The following is an 18,042-nucleotide window of genomic DNA, read 5'->3' as shown; positions in this document are numbered from 1 at the left end:
CTTATCAACGAACACTCGTCTATCTTGTCTGAACTACGAGAGTCGTTTTTTCAACCTCCTATCTCTTAGTATAGAAGCTACGTGAGCGGCAGAAAGTGGACGTGCGATATAGGCTACTTGCGCTACTCTCGCTCTACACACTCCGCCATTGCCGACCTCAAGGCATCAGTCTGCGTTGCACGGCAGCCACGTAAACATGGCTGCCGTCGTTGTTGCTCCAGCCACGTGTTAATTACGACGAGTAATTCGGCTTCTGCAAGCAGAAGGGAATAGTGCAGCAGAAATTCATCACAGAATAAGCCGAGTGTACGGTAATAACTTCATGCCTGATGGTGTTGTGCGTGAATGATGCCTAAGTTTAAGATGGCCGAAATGACGTGCATGATGAAGGCGGGCAAGGACGCAAGTCTGTTGTTACAGCCTACTTGTTGAACGAGTTGACAGAGTGGTTAGAGAAAATCGTAAGTTCACCGTAACTGCTTTGTCTATGGAAATTCCGGAAGTTTCAAGATCTGTCGTAGGCTACACTCTATCGTTACTGAAAATTATTTAGGCTACAAAAAACTTTGTGTTTGTTGGGTTCCAAGAATGTTGACGGACGCTCACAGAAGTCACGAAATGGGGTCAGTTTTGAATTTCCGAGACCGTTATCACGATGAAGGAGAGAACTTTTTGAAATCAGTTGTTACTGGAGACGAAACTTGTATCCAATACGACACACCGGAAACAAAACGACAATCACAACAATGGATGCTTCCAAATTCACCAAACAAACCAAAAAAATTCAAAAAATATTCAACAACAGATAGGTTATGGCTACGTGTTTTAAGACCAAAAGGTGTGTTGCTTGTAGAGTTTACGCAGCCTGGAACCACTGTCAATGCAGCTGCTTATTGTGAAACTTTACGACGTTTGTGGAGAGCCATTCAAAACAAACGAAGAGGAATGCTGACTTCAGGAATTGTGTTGATCCGTGACAATGCTCGTCCACACACTGCTGGCACAACCCAACGGCTCCTTGAACAGCTTCAGTACGACATTTTCGATCATCCACCGTACAGTCCTGACATGGCACCCAGCGACTTTCACCTTTTCCCTGCACTGAAAACGTGGCTAGAAGGGCAGCACTTTCAAACCAACGAAGATCTTCAAAACAACGTCAATGCTCATTTGACATCATTGGCGGCAACATTTTTTGAAGAGGGTGTTGCAAAGCTTATCCACAGGTACGATAAATGTCTCAATCTTTTCGGTGATCATGTTGAAAAGTAACTATAACTGTACAAAACTTTTGGTAATAAAATAACTGATTTCTAAGAAACCTGTCTTTTACTCATAGCCTATCGGAGGCTGAAAAAAAAACGGCCCTCGTACATAGCGGAAACACTCCCCAGAGCGAAATCCTTTCTGTGTCTCTCCAAAACTTAGTTTTCAGCAGCAAACACCGGCTTCTCGAGTAACTTCCCTCTCTATGCAGGATGTTACAAAAAGGTACGGCCAAACTTTCAGGAAACATTCCTCACTCGCAAATAAAGAAAAGATGTTATGTGGACATGTGTCCGGAAACGCTTAATTTCCATGTTAGAGCTCATTTTAGTTTCGTCAGTATGTACTGCACTTCCTCGATTCACCGCCAGTTGGTCCAATTGAAGGAAGGTAATGTTGACTTCGGTGCTTGTGTTGACATGCGATTCATTGCTCTACGGTACTAGCTTCAAGCATATCAGTACGAAGCATCAACAGGTTAGTATTCATCACGAACGTGGTTTTGCAGTTTACAAATGCGGAGTTGGCAGATGCCATGTATGGATTAGCACGGGGCAATAGCCGTGGCGCGGTACGTTTGTATCGAGACAGATTTCCATAACGAAGGTGTCCCGACAGGAAGACGTTCGAAGCAATTGATCGGCGTCTTAGGGGGCACGGAACATTCCAGCCTATGACTCGCGACTGGGGAAGAGCTAGAACGACGAGGACACCTGCAATGGACGAGGCAATTCTTCGTGCAGTTGACGATAATCCTAATGTCAGCGTCAGAGGAGTTGCTGCTGTACATGGTAACGTTGACCACGTCACTGTATGGAGAGTGCTACGGGAGAACCAGTTGTTTCCGTACCATGTACAGCGTGTGCACGCACTATCAGCAGCTGATTGGCCTCCACGGGTACACTTCTGCGAATGGTTCATCCAACAATGTGTCACTCCTCATTTCAGTGCAAATGTTCTCTTTACGGATGAGGCTTCATTCCAGCGTGATAAAATTGTAACTTTTCACAATCAACATGTGTGGGCTGCCGAGAATCCGCACGCAATTGTGTAATCACGTCATCAACACAGATTTTCTGTGAACGTTTGGGCAGGCATTGTTGGTGATGTCTTGATTGGGCACCATGTTCTTCCACCTACGCTCAATGGAGCACGTTATGATGATTTCAGGGATACTCTACCCGTGCTGCTAGAACATGTGCCTCTACAAGTACGACACAACATGTGGTTCATGCACGATGGAGCTCCTGCACATTTCAGTCGAAGTGTTCGTACGCTTCTCAGCAACAGATTCGGTGACCGATGGGTTGGTAGAGGCGGACCAATTCCATGGCCTCCACGCTCTCCTGACCTCAACCCTCTTGACTTTCATTTATGGGGGCATTTGAAAGCTCTTGTCTACGCAACCCCGATACCAAATGTAGAGACTCTTCGTGCTCGTATTGTGGACGGCTGTGATACAATACGCCATTCTCCAGGGCTGCAGCAGGGATTCCCGCGACGGAGGGTGGATGCATGTATCCTCGCTAACGAAGGCCATTTTGAACATTTCCTGTAACAAAGTGTTTGAAGTCACACTGGTACGTTCTGTTGCTGTGTGTTTCCATTCCATGATTAATGTAATTTGAAGAGAAGTAATAAAATGAGCTCTAACATGGAAAGTAAGCGTTTCCGGACACATGTCCACATAACATATTTTCTTTCTTTGTGTGTGAGGAATGTTTCCTGATAGTTTGGCCGTACCTTTTTGTAACATCCTGTATAAGAGAACTGAATAATATCTCCAGTTTGAATAAACAGTTAATGTATCTGACTAAAGCAACAATTATGTCCAGCGTTGTCCATGTACGCACTTGTTAGCCATTACATCCCTCCTTCCAACCAGATCTTCGTCTTTTCCCAATGCTCTGAGCTGGAGCGGTATACCTACATTTATATCCTTCACTATTTGCTATGATAGAAAATATCGTTTTTGTATTCTCACGAGGGCATTTTGTATCTGCAGCTATCACTATAATAATAATAATAATAATAATTATTATTATTATTATTATCAGCGGTAGCAACAGCACCAACAGCAGTAGTATTAGTACTGCTAATATTAACTTTATTAGTTCTTAATCAATGATGTTCATTCAATTTGTCTCTACATACCTTCAAATAATTTTGAATCCTCTTAATATTATTTTATTGCTATTTATCAAATGAAAATTATTTTTTTACGTAACTGTGATGTAAAAATTACTGTATGTGTGCAGCCCTGGTCCGATGTAAGAGAAGGGATGATCAAGTTAAATAAATTAAATAAAAATAACTGGGGCCCACTCAGTAGTTAACCAGGAAATTTTTTTAAAAAATTCTCCGAGACAATGTACTGTCCTTTTGTTCTATATGTTAATGCTGAATATGGACACGCCTGTCTTCTAAGAAGACAATAGCCGTCTTCTTCAGGCTGTACGCATACGTTCGGGGGAAATTTCGCGATCTCAGCTGCATGGAAAATATCTGCGACTATTTGGAATGGCTGATGAAACGTACCAATTTAGCTGATTTGCGCGATCTAATCATCAATGAGTTAATATATCTGGAAGTGGCGTATCCGAATAACTATGTGGGCTCACCCACTTTTTAAAATAACCCTTTAAATGTTGTTTAATTGTTAGACATATTTAACGCATAGCATGACGCCCCAATGGTACATTATTAATCACTTATTCGCTAACGTTTCATACTGTTAAGATACAGCATTACTTTTAAAAATAAGGTTACTTCATAATATGTCTAGTACTAGAGGCAAAGAGACACAGCTAATTAAAACGTAATGGCAACATGTTTTCAATACCTTCTTTGTAAAGCCGTGTAAGATATTCAGCTGTTTGTAGAACTCTTTTCCTGTTGAACTCCTTTTAAAAATGAATTCAGTGTGCAACCATGGTTTGATCATTCTTTTTATGGTGAGCTCGCTGATACTGCAAACAAAATTGCCCAAAGTTATAACATTAACGTTGTTATGAAGCATGGGCTACATTTTTAGATAATTAATTATTTTAGATGATCTGACTACTTATTGTACTGAAGCGTTGCAGGTCAGCTTTAACAGCTATTAATTTCTGTACATGTGTAAAAACTACTCACTTATAAAAGAGAACGTACAGAATCTGATTCTCGAACACTATGATTATATTAGTTATGGCATTGAAGCATTAGCTTAAAAGTGAGATGATACAGTACTTTATCGCAAGATCATTCTCCACTTGCAAAGAAAGTTCATCTTAAATAAGAGCAATGGAGATGCTTCACATTAACACAGGAAAGGGCTGAACGTATAATAATTTTATGATATCTATAACATGAAATACTTAATTTTCAAACTCGCACCTGCAAATGGCGTTGACGTAAGCAGATTGTGTCTCATTCTGGGCGTTGACTGAAGTTCCCATTGCTGTTTCTGGTCAAAGGAAGGTAACAATGTGTCAGTATCATGGATTTTCAAAACTTTTAAAAATAAAATTTCAACGACATATGAAGTCCTGCAGCCTTATATACTATGAAGCTTGTACATGGCATAGCAATCGGGATGCTACAGTATTGCCTGATTTTCTCAGCTGATTTCACTTCGTAGTTCGTTGTTTAAAGGAAGAGCAATATCCATGCACATTGTACAGACATAAAACTTGCTTATGAGACATGAAAATGCATACAAATTTCATGTCACGCGTTAACCTATACTAAGACAAGTCATAGTACTCCAATAAACGTTGAGACGAATATAGACTACATATAATTTTTGTACATAGGATATAAACGCTTTTAGCAGAAATCTCGAAAATTATTTGACCGATTTACTTCAAATACTTACACAACCGACAGTGCACCAGTTTTCTGTTAAAACCAATAGCGCAAAAGAAAATTCTGCACTGTGATCTGCTGTGCGGTGAAAATTATCAGTTTTGTTTACTGTCTACAAATCAGCTTCAACTACAATAACGAGGCACGTAAACCACAAGACAAGTTGTTTCCCTCATACACAGTCTTTCTCCTTATACATATTTTGAAAGAATTGTGTATACAACAACTTGATGTGTTGTTTCCTTCCTTGCCATCGGTTTTACAGAAAACAGGAAAGCTGTATTTGTGGCTTAGGGGCTTTGACATTTTGCCTATTCGTAGATTAAAACTATGTGAAATACTGTTATTGAAGCTGCTATCTCCACAGACTAGGCAGTTTGAAGGGTCCATCTCACACTCCATATACCAATGATCCCAACGGATTTACACATTCATTTTAAGACACATCAATTCCCATTGAAGGTTTCCTTTGTAGTAACAATAAACAAAGTTAAAGGCCTGAGAGAGAGGTAAGAGGAGAGAGGGGTGAGGGGGGGGGTGTAGGAAAAGAAGATTAAGAGGTGGGAGGTGGAGATGACAATGTGGAGGAGCTGATGCATAAAGAGGGGGAGTGGAGTAGCAAAGACAGGGCGAAGGAGATGGTGGACAAAGAGAGAGACAGGAGTTTAGAATGTATATTCGATTCCCTATCGTATTTGGCCATTGCGAAGCACTGAGCAGGCTCACTGACAGAAGAAGATGGTAACAGCAAAAACTAATTAATGTAGAGTAATAAAATTTCTGGGCTACATTTGTCTATGTAGCATATTTAAGAGGTTAATATTGTTTGATCACAGGTTCATGTAAGTGCGGGATAAGTCATTGCAAATGTGAAACGTTGGCACATTAGTAACAGGTGTAACTGCCAGAATGTCAAATGCAAGCATGTAGACGTTCATTCACGTCGGTCACGGTGCGATGTATATTGGTGGTGTGGATTCCACTGGAGTTGTCGTCTGATGATGTTCCATATGTGCTCGACTGGAGACAGATCTGATGATCGAGCAGGGCAAAGAAATATGTAGACACTCTGTAGAGCATATTGTGTTTCATAAGCGGTATGTGGGCGAGCGTTATCCTGTTGTAAAAACCCCATTGAACCAAGTTCATGAATAGCATCACAAAAGGTGGAATCACCATATTGACGTACAAATTGGCAGTTAGTCTGTCTGTGATAACCACGAGAAATCTTCTGCTGTTATACGAGATCGGTCCCCAGACGATATCTCCAGATGTAGGTCCAGTGTGTCTAGCACGCAGACAGGTTGGTTGTAGACCCTCAATTGTCCTCCTAGCCAACACTCGGCCATCAAAGGCACCGAATCAGAACCTGCTTTCATTGTACAATACAACAGCCCTCCAATGAGCTCTTGCTTGATGTCACTGAAATCGCAAATCACGGTGGTTTGGGGTAAGTGAAATGCACGCTACGGAGCGTCTGGCTCGGAGCCATCCTTGTAGTAACCGATGTTTAACAGTTCGTTGTATCACTCTGCGGCCAACTGCTGCTCAGATTGCTGCTGCAGATACAGTAGGATGCGCCAGAGCTATGCGCCGAACACGTTGGCCGTCCCTCTCGGTAGCGTCCGGAGTACGGTCTTACTGCGACTTTGCATCATGCATAGTGGATACATCCCTGCCAAAGTCTCTCCGAAGTATCGCAAAAGGAATATCGTGTTCCTCGCAGCCTTCTATGTACCACCTCGTCCAAACTCAGAGGGGTGTTGATAATGACGTCTCTGTCGCCTTGAAGGCATTCTTACTGACATAAACTCACCACGTTCAATTAGAAGATAAATAATGCTCACGAGCGTTACAGTGTTTATTTAATGCAAACCTGATTTGCATCCTCATAGCGGCGCTACTAGCACCACTCCTATGCGACTGGTGCAAAATTTGAACAGACATCATCTTTCTCATGTACAAAAACGCCTATCAACTTTCGTTTATATGGTACAACCCACTTTCGACGCTGTGATTTTATCCCGTCAGTATATAATAGTAATCATCATCAAGTATTCTCTTTCATCGCTGAATAAAGACATCTACTAGGCTTTTCCGAGAGGCATTCGATACGTTTCCGCACTGCCATTCAGTGAACAAAATACGAGCTTACTGAATATCGGACCATGTTTCTGACTGAGTTCAAAACTTACTAAGATGTTGAACTCAATATGTTATTCTTAAGTGGATGAAATCGACAGACATTACGGTAATTTCTGCAGTACCTGAAGGGAGTGATACGGGATCATTACAGTTTACTATGTAAATGATCTAGTAGATAGATAAAGTTGGAAACTCTATGAGGTTTTTTTGGAGCCGTTATTCTCGTCTATACGAAGGTTGCAACAAGAGAGAAATGGAGAGGATCAATAACTGGTGCAGAGACTAGCAAACTCATTATGAACGTAAAAGAAAGTAACATATTGTGCGTAAATAAGTGAAGAGATTCATTACTGCTGCTTTACGCTATTTCGCAGTGCCACTACTTCGGTGGAGACACCATCACCCACCTTGAGTATGGCGCTGATACTGTATATTGCGGGAATGTCGTAGTCAGCGTCCAAGGACGAAAGTCAGGTAATTTCCGAAATGTTGCTTCCTTTATGTCATACAGGAATTGTCTAACGCACAGTACTTTTAAGTGAGCATAAGTCAGTAACGACTAGTGAGACACTTACGTTTCAAGCGGTAACTGTACGAAACATGGGTAAATGTAAGGACATGACAGAGTATCACAAAAGTCGTGTTTGGTCATGCACATGGTCATACTATGTATGAAGTTTGATTTGTTGGTGTTTTGCGGCGGACGCTTCAACGTGTACACCATCAGTAAAATACGATGCCAGAATTGTGGTCGGAAAATGATCCTTACTGAGAGGGTCCAAAGACTCGTTTTGCGACTTGTGAACCAAAATCGCTTCGAAACCCGATAGGAACTGTTGTAGACAGTGAAGGAAGGGTTATCTGCACCTGTTAGCGAGAGAACATTGCGACGAGAAATGCATACAATGAACATTTAGAGCCGGACCTCTCGGAGAAGGCCACTGCTCATACAGGCACATAAAGACGACGACAACCACAAAGTTCACTGGGCTGGAAGAATGCGTGAGTGGCTTTCTAAACACTGTACCACCATATCAAATCTCAACTAGCTTGCAAAATCACCTGATGTGAACCCCACAGAAAATATGTGGGATATTTTGGGACAGTAAGACGCCGACATCAGCATCCCTGCAAATTTGGTATAATTGCGCGATCAGATCATCAGCGAGTGACTTAACATTGATGGAACGCACCTCCACAACCTTGAGGTCTCTTTTCCTAATCGAATCTAGGCTGATATGAAATCCATAAGTGAAATTACACCACATTAAATTATAATTTTTTTGAAACACAGTGCCAGGAAAAACAGCAGTCTTCATAAAATTGTAACTCTTTTCAAAACTCATAGTTGTGATAACATTTAAGCTCTTTATTTCTATTTTTAGACGACCGGTTTCGATCGTCTAAGAGATCATCTTCAGATCTCACATTCTGTGAAGAGGAATAAAACATAATGCTTCAGTTATAATCGAAAAGGACACAAATTTATAACAATGTAGTATAAGTGCGCGACTGATGTATCCGGGCGTGAACACTGCTACATACCGCTCCGTCGCCGGCAGTTAAATAGCGAAAGTCTCACACATTGTCTCTCGCATAACGTCACTGGTAGCCAGTGGCAGTGAAACTTGACTACATTGCGTGAAGAACATATATTAGATGTTAGGAGTTTGAACGTTGAGAAAATAATGAAGAGTATTTTGATGTTATTAAGAAGAACGTACCGTTATGAAAAGCGACGAAATAGAGAAATATTCACTACTCAATGACAGTCTCTTTTTAACGTGGGCTGCTCTCTGCAGAGCCTTCTGGTAAAAGTAAACATAGCAAAGTCGGTCGGTAGGACGGCAACTTAGTAATCAAAGAGACGAAATACGTTCTATCAATTGTCATAAGTGTTACGGATTCCCACGTCATAAAGATCATCAAGGGAATATTTGCAGCACTTTTTTACTACATTATTTTATTTTAGTGTTTGGATTGTGACTGAAGCATTATGTTTTATTCCTCTTCACAGAATGCAAGATCTGAAGATCTCTTAGAAGACCGAAACCGGTCATCTAAAAATAAAAATAAACGGCTTAAATGCAATATGTGCTACGAAATAAGTGTTAAATTGGGACGGTAATGATATCTCTAGGGGTGACTAATATTTTGTCCGGTGAAATACCTCTATCTGTCTCACTGGCATGTGAACTCACACATTTTCAGAATTAAAAGTGAGATAAATCATGGTTTAGCATCTTCGGGGGATATTGTCTGCTTCAGTTACGGTGCAGATCTCAAGAGGCCTTAGAACTCTGTAGCCGCTATACCGGGTGATAATGTGAAAAGTATGAAATCAACGTAATCATTTGTTGATGTTGTGGTCTTCAGTCCTGAGACTGGTTTGATGCAGCTCTCCATGCTACTCTATCCTGCTCAAGCTGCTTCATCTCCCAGTACGTACCGCAGCCTACATCCTTCTGAATCTGCTTAGTGTATTCATCTCTTGGTCTCCCTGTACGATTTTTACCCTCCACGCTACCCTCCAATACTAAATTGGTGATCCCTTGATGCCACAGAACATGTCTTACCAACTGATCCCTTCTTCTAGTCAAGTTGTGCCACAAACTCCTCTTCTCCGCAATTCTATTCAATACCTCCTCATTAGTTATGTGATCTACCCATCTAATCTCCAGCATTCTTCTGTAGCACCACATTTTGAAAGCTGCTATTCTCTTCTTGTCCAAACTATTTATCGTCCATGTTTCACTTCCATACATGGACACACTCCATACAAATATTTTCAGACGACTCCCTGACACTTAAATCTATACTCGATGTTAACAAATTTCTCTTCTTCAGAAACGCTTTCCTTGCCATTGCCAGTCTGCATTTTATATCCTCTCTACTTCGGCCATCATCAGTTATTTTGCTCCCCAAATAGCAAAACTCCTTTACTACCTTAAGTGTCTCATATCCTAATCTAATTCCCTCAGCATCACCCGACTTAACTCGACTACATTCCATTATCCTCGTTTTGCTTTTGTTGATGTTCATCTTATATCCTCCTTTCAAGACACTGTCCATTGCGTTCAACTGCTCTTCCAAGTGCTTTGCTGTCTCTGACAGAATAACAATGTCATCGGCGAACCTCAAAGTTTTTATTTCTTCTCCATGGATTTTAATACCTACTCCGAATTTTTCTTTGGTTTCCTTTACTGCTTGCTCACTAATCAGATCGAATAACATGGGGGATAGGCTACAAACCTGTCTCACTCCCTTCACAATCACTGCTTCCCTTTCATGCCCCTCGACTCTTATAACTGCCATCTGGTTTCTGTACAAATTGTAAATAGCCCTTCGCTCCCTGTAGTTTACCCCTGCCACCTTTAGAATTTGAAAGGGAGTATTCCGATCTACGATCAGTATAACTAGTTATACAGTGGATGTGCCAAGCAGGTACTGCTCTTGAAGCTAGTATCGTCCTTTCTAATTTTGGAAGACGGGGTTATTTGCTCTCCGGACTTCTTTTTCGGCAGTTATCGTATTGGATGAGCTTCGAAGAATTGGAATAAAAATTAAATTCTATTCTCTATTCTTTTTTTAACGTGTAGTTTATTTCAGCTATCTTTTTAATATTGTGTAGACTTACCACATATGATGTCCAGGGCACAGCGTGTAATGAATGGGTAGATATCGAACGTCTTTCCATTAGCTTTAGGTTTCAATTTCTCTACTAGGACCTCCCCATTTTCAGCAAATATTTCGACGAAGTTGTCTAATATACGGAAGTGGAAAGCAGGTGTAATCATTTTACGATGCATATGCCACTTGGAACCTGTAAATGTAAAAGCTTATTTCAGTAACGGCCTACAGTTACTGCTATTAGAAATAAAAAGTGTACATTCCCGCCTCCACCGCCGGCGGATAGCATTCTGTAAGTCTTCCACTATTTCATAGAGAGAGAAACTCGATGTCTTGCAAGATGTCCTGTCTTCCAACACCAGCCATCTTAAGATGAGTGTGTGTGTATTAATGCTCATCCATCTATTTCATATAAATTATGGTAATAATCATTAACCACAGGTTTAAGAATTCCAAACAGTACAAAAGTCCATGTTAGATAAACTAAAATATCACCACACGTTTGCCGTATTAATACTTTCATTTCTGGGGTAAGCATAATTAAGTAAAATGATATATTAATTACTGTATAATGTATCATAACAAATAACCTCCGATAAAAGTCATCGCAAGGCACAAAGTGCTTAAAAGAGATTCTGCGCTCTTAAAAAATGCAACTTAATTGCATTGGTATTTTGCATATTTAAATCAAATTTATCCTTCAGATTTTAACAGGACAAAACAAATAACACCAAATATGTACAGATATCAATAACACATTGAAAGAAGGAGGAATTTTTAACTGTTTCATTGATATGTTAACATAAATCTCTAAGTTGATTTTATTGTCACTATATTATGACTTAAAACCTTGAATGAAGTTGTCTATTTAATTTTTGTCATTTTTTAAATTTTTAAACTAAAATAATGAAATAATTTTCTTCTTGTTTCTTGGCATCCAATAAGAAGCAGATAATCAATTTATTTCATAAACAACAGGACTTTAAACTGTTCATATACGGTAAAATATTCGGAAATAGTATAAGTTAGAATTTGTGATTGTCATTTAGAACGCTGAGGGATACATGACTCTACGCAGGCGCTGTCTTGTGTTTATGATTAGGGAGTCGAGTTCCTGCGGAATTCACTTGCAACTGTTGTAAGGGTTTTGTTTTATACAGAAAATTGTAATTTCGGTAATATTTTGGATGTCACGCTGAAAAATAAAGCTTCAATAGCATCTGAGTAATAGTGGGCAACATCTCTGCCAAAGAGGTTGGGCTGCGAGAGACTGTTAGTAGAGCCTTTGCTTGTGAGTGGAGTGCAGTCTTGGAGAGAGAGGAGGAGGAATCGAGTTGTATCTTGTGATGGAGTAAGATATGCCTGCAATAACTTTCTGATACTATTTTTCATTTATGGGGAGATATTTTCTAACTTCATTCAGAAGACTTCAAAAGGTACTGTAGTAGAGCATTTGCCAAGACATCTAAGCGTAGCAATTAACTTGGTCAGCAATTTAGAATGGGAGATTTTTATTATAATGTAACAATGTGCGATTTACTAATTTTTTTTCCCCCGAAATGGATAGAATACGTGTTTATAAGAAACTAAAGAGAATTTGTTCATGATTTTCCACTATTAATGTAAAATGAATTTCTAATATTTCATGTGTTAAAATATTTTGCCTTAGTGATGTCTAAATCTATACATCTACAATGATAGTCTGAAAATCACATTTAAGTGCCTGGCAGAGGGTTTATAGAACCATCTTCAAAATCCTCTATTATTCCAATCTCGTAAAGCGAGTGGAGAAAAAGAAAACCTATATCTTTCCGTGAGAGCTCTGATTGCCCTTATTTTATTATGGGGATTGTTTCTCCCTATGTAGGTTAGCGTCAACAAAATATTTTCGCATTCGGAAAAAAGTTGGTGATTCAGACTTCGTGAGAAGATTCCGCCGCAACGAAAACCACCTTTGTTTTAATGATATCCATCCCAAGTACTGCATCATTTCAGTGACACTTTCTTCCTTATTTCGCAATAGTACAAAACGTGCTGCCCTTCTTTGAACTTTCTCGATGTAGTCCGTCAATCCTATCTGGTAAGGATCCCACAATGCGCAGCAGTATTCTACACACATCAAAAATCGTTTTGCCTCACCACGGTTCCCAGAACTCCTGAAGACATACGTTGACTGTGGATATTGTATCACAGACACAGTCTCTTTGACTGTTCAGAGATGTCACTAAACCCGCCCAGAGATGTAAACAACCATGCATGAGCAGCGCATATGAGACGGAGGGGGTCCGACAGCCGATCAGTTCCAGTCATTCCACCAGGAAGGAGGTACACGGTTCGTGTTGTCTGTAGTTCAACCATGCCTAGACGCTCGATACGGCGGTTCGATCGCGTCCGCATTGTTACTTCGTGCCAGGAAGGTCTCTCAGCAAGGGAAGCGTCCAGGCTTCTCGGAGTGAGCAAAAGCGATGTTGTTTGGACGTAGAAGAAATACAGAGAGACAGGAACTGTCGATGACATGCCTCGCTCAGGCCGCCCAAGGGCTACTACCGCAGTGGATGACCGGTACCTACGGATTATGGCTCGGAGGAAAACTGACAGTATTGCCACCATGTTGAATAACGCTTTCCGTGCAGTCATAGTACGTAGTGTTACGACTCAAACTGTGAGAAATCGGTTGCATGATGAACAACTTCACTCCCGAATTCCATGGCGAGGTCCATCTTTGCAACCAAAAGACCGTGTAGGATGGTACAGATGGGCCCAACAACATGCCGAACGGACCGCTCAGGACTGGCATCACGTTCTCTTCATCGATAAGTGTCGCATATGCCTTCAACCAGACAATCGTCGCAGACGTATCTGGAGGCAACCCACTCAGACTGAACGCCTTAGACACACTGTCCAACGAGTGCACCAAGGTCGAGGTTCACTGCTGTTTTCGGGTGGAATTATGTGGGCCGACGTACGCCCCTGGTGGTCATGGAAGGCGCCGTAACGGCTGTGCGATATCTAAATGCCATCCTCAGACCGATAGTGCAAAAATATCGGCAGCATATTGGCGAGGTATTCATCTTTATGGGCGACATCGGGTGCCCCCATCGTGCACATCTTGTGAACATTCTGGATAACGACATTGCTCGACTATAGTGGCCAGACATGAACCCTATTGAACATGTGTGGGGCAGAATGAAAAGGACTGTTTATGGACGACGTGACCCAACAACCACACTGACGGATCTACGCCAAACCGTCGTTGAGGAGTGGGACAATCTGGACCAACAGTGCTTGATGAACTTGTGAATAGTATGCCACGACGAATACAGGCATGCATCAATGCAAGAGGACGTGCTATTGGGTATTAGAGGTACCGATGTGTACAGCAATCTGGACCACCACCTCTGAAGGTCTCGCTCTATGTTGGTACAACAAGCAATGTATGGTTTTCATGAGGAATAAACAGGGGGTAAATGATGTTTATGTTGACCTCTACTCCAATTTTCTGTGCAGGTTCCGGAACCGAGGTGATGCAAAGCTTTTTTTGATGTGTGTGTAAAAGAGGACGGACAAGCGTAGTGTAGGCAGTCTCTTTAGTACCAGTAGATCTGTTACATTTTCTAAGTATCCTGTCAATGAAACGCAGTCTTTTGTTAGCCTTCCCCACAGCATTTTCTATGTGTTCTTTCCAATTTAAGTTGTTCGTAATTGTAATTCCTAGGTATTTAGCTCAATTTACCGCCTTTAGATTTGACTGATTTATCTTGTAACCGAAGTTTAAAGGATTCCTTAACATTGGAGGACCTCACACTTTTCCTTATTTAGGGTCAATTGCCAATTTTCCCACCATACAGAAAATTTTCTAAATATTTTTTTTATTTGTTTTGATCTTCTGATGACTTCAGTAGTCGATAAACAACAGCGCCATCTGCAACAACCGAAGACTGATGATCAGGTTGTCTCACAAACAGCAAAGGGCCTATAACACTACCTTGGGAAACGCCAGAAATTTCTTCTTTTCTACTCGATAACTGCGAACTGTGACCACTCTGACAGGAAATCATCAATCTAGTCAGATAACGATATTCCACAAGCAGGCAATTTAACTACAAGCCGTTTGGGTGGTACAGTACCAAAAGCCTTTCGGAAATCTAGAAATAGGGAATAATTTTGAAATCCTTTGTCAATAGCACTCAGTACCGCGAGCGAGTAAGGTGCTAGTTCTGTTCCACTTGAACGATGTTTTTTAAATCCATGTTGACTGTGTGTCAATAGGCATAATTCGAGGTACTTCACAATGTTCGAACACAATATACGAGGTTAAGTCAATTATTATCCGCAGTTTAGGTATATTTTTGTTTGTTTTGGTAGTACTGTTGTTTTACGTGGATGACGCGTGCTTTGTTTAATTGTTGTTACATCTTTGCAATTTTCAAGCTGCTAGGTTAGTTTCGTTGTCGTTGTCGTGCTGTTAATCATGGCTGCTCCGCTGTCTATTAGCACCAAAGAAGAGCAACGTTCAGTGATCCGTTTTTTGTGGTCGGAAGGCGTATCAAGCATCTAAGTTCATCAAATACTATCGGTGTAGCAAGGGAAAAGTGTTTTTCCATAACGGAGTGTCCAAGAATGGAATGAAAAATTTAGAAAAGGTTGCACAAGTGTTACGCACGATGAAGGAGCCGGACCACCGTTTACCTCCACAAATGAAGATACCATTGACCGTTCACGTGAAAAGATTCTCTTAGACAAATGATTAATTAACGAAGTGGCACATCGCCTGCAAATTAGTCAGGGTTCTGCCTACGAAATCATCCACAACTGACTTTGGTTTCATAAAGTTTGTGCGAGATGGGTCCCAAAACAACTCACCCAGTTGCATAAACAAAATCGCTTGGATATTTCTGCAAAAAACATTAGTATCGCTATGGTAACGAAGGGTACAACTTAGACAGGATCACTACTGATGACGAAACATGGATCCATCATTACGAACCGGAGACTAAACGGCAGAATATGGAAAGGAAAAGTCTAAATTCGCCGTGAAAGAAAACGTTCAAGACCAAACCGTCCGCAGGAAAACTGATGCATAAGGTCCAGTACTGGATCATTATGGGAAAGGGGCACAACAATCACTTGTTTGGTCCACTCAAACAGGCATTAAGTGGCCATTGATTTGCCTCGGACGAAGCAGTGAAAGAAGCGGTGCATTCTTAGCTCGCAGCTCAACCGAGAACCTTTTATGAATGCATCAGGAAGCTTGTACAACGATGGACGAAGTGCGTTGAAACGCAAGGAGACTATGCCGAAAAATGATGTTCGTGATAGTTCCCTATTTGATTACAATAAACTTTTATAAGTACTTTGCGGATAATAATTGACTTACTCTCGTAAATACCACATTCTGTGTGTGCAGATGCTCACTTATGAAGGTAAGTTTCAAAACTTACTGATTGACAGTGAGTGTAGAACTGCTGTGCCAAATTTGATGCGGTACATTTTCCACGCTCCGTGAGACCCACTTGCAGAGAGTATCGTTCCGATGTTTCACTACTACGTAACAGTTCATTCAGATTCTTTTGAACCGTGTCCTCATTCAAATAACCGTAACAAATTACCAGCAGTAAGGCATTTACATGTGTACAGAAAGGGGCTCAATTCTCCATTTCACAGGGGTCCACTACAAGTTTGTCACTGTTACACGTATTAATTCTTGATAGGATCTTTCGGGTGGTTTTCTCATCCATTGTCGTCTAGTTATACTACGCGGTTTAATGTAAGCGTGAGCTACTTTTTCAAATCTGAATTCATTATCGAAGTCGGATGGCGTTACATTTACTATTGGGGCATGAATTTATTTATATTGAGGTATAGCTTCATTAAATTAGGGTGAACGATTGTACTAGTAGTATTAGTTTCAATTTCTAACAGTCAACCTCACACGTTTGACAAACTGTGAGTCACTTATGTTAAACAGCCGCAATTTTAAATTACTTTTGAACTTGAGAAAGGTCAGCGTATCCCCCCTATGCTATTTTCAAAGAGTATTACATTGTAACTATGTAAATGGGATGTGACAGTTTCATACGTTGGGAAAGGCTTTGTCTTACTGCCGACGGATTTATCATTATCAGGTGATTTGAATACATTTAACTTGGTTCATCTACCGTGCAAATTTTTCAGATCTGAATTCAATACATTGCTTTCGTTGCCACATATCGTCAGTGATACTTATCATAGTTTATGTCACTATTTCTCTACCTATATTGAGTACCGAGTGTTACCAACCTGAGCTGGTGAGGAGACCTTCTCCCAGCCAAGGGTACAGGAATGAGTAGAAGGTGGACTTCTCAATTAACTCACTGCTGGACATTATTTTCTGAAACAACATGAAAGAGTCATCAGATCTCACTGTCTTTTAGCTGCACAAATTACACTTATATGCTGATCAGCAGAAAATGTCTTACAAAGTGTAAAATAGTGATGTATGCGGGGTCAATCATATCTTACTTTTATTAGTTTCCGCAATGAAAGACAACAGAGATTTGGATTGAGTAAAGGAATGGAGACAAATGCTGTTATGGACTGATACTGCTATGCAGTAATGATAGTCGCTTTAGAGGTAAAGATGACTCAACACAGAGGATGATTTGAACACGGTAGTATTTAATGTACCTGTATAGGTGTAATAAACAGATCGTCAGCTAGTTGTCTCCAGGATAACTACCACAGTAAAAACCAGTCAGAGAATGAGCTTGTTATTATACTGTTGACCATTAAAATTGCAACACCAGAAAGGATGTGAAATAGATTTTGCTTATTGTGATTACATAATACAATGGGATGAACAAAGGATCAAATCTGCACGTTGATTTGCTAATGAGCAGGATTCGAATTGCTGTACACAGGGTTGTCAACTGTGGCAGCAGCTACAGCCGTAACCCAGCTGATCATGGAGTCAAACTTCGGTGACAGTAGGGACACATGACGTTCCTTGCTGCTTCAACTCTAAGGTAGAGTTCATGAACTTAGGTGCCAGAGAAAGCCACACGTCGTTCCTTGTTGCTTCTCCTCTAAGGCAGAGTTCATGAACTTGGATACAGATAGGGCCAATGACATTCCTTGCTGCTTCATCTCTAAGGTACAGTTCATAAACTTCGG

The 18,042-nt window shown here is 40.8% G+C and overlaps 1 protein-coding gene across 3 annotated transcripts in view; it reads right to left on the bottom strand.

Moving 5' to 3' along the window:
* Positions 1–18,042, bottom strand: part of LOC124622176 (cytochrome P450 4C1-like) — a 79,306-nt gene that overhangs the window by 42,368 nt on the left and 18,896 nt on the right. For 2 of the 3 annotated variants that reach the window (XM_047147819.1, XM_047147820.1), the window contains exons 3-6: positions 17,170–17,260; positions 10,898–11,083; positions 4,645–4,714; positions 4,109–4,235 (exon numbers count right to left, since the gene is read on the bottom strand). In XM_047147819.1, the coding sequence (XP_047003775.1) occupies positions 4,109–4,235; positions 4,645–4,714; positions 10,898–11,083; positions 17,170–17,260 (474 nt within the window). The remainder of the gene's footprint in view (positions 1–4,108; positions 4,236–4,644; positions 4,715–10,897; positions 11,084–17,169; positions 17,261–18,042) is intronic. The other variant, XM_047147821.1, reaches the window with a different exon arrangement.

The sequence above is a fragment of the Schistocerca americana genome, chromosome 7, assembly GCF_021461395.2.
Source record: "Schistocerca americana isolate TAMUIC-IGC-003095 chromosome 7, iqSchAmer2.1, whole genome shotgun sequence".
Classification (NCBI taxonomy): Eukaryota; Metazoa; Arthropoda; class Insecta; order Orthoptera; family Acrididae; genus Schistocerca; species Schistocerca americana.
The sequence above is the reverse complement of the archived record's forward strand: the minus strand, read 5'-3'. Positions and strand labels throughout refer to the sequence as shown.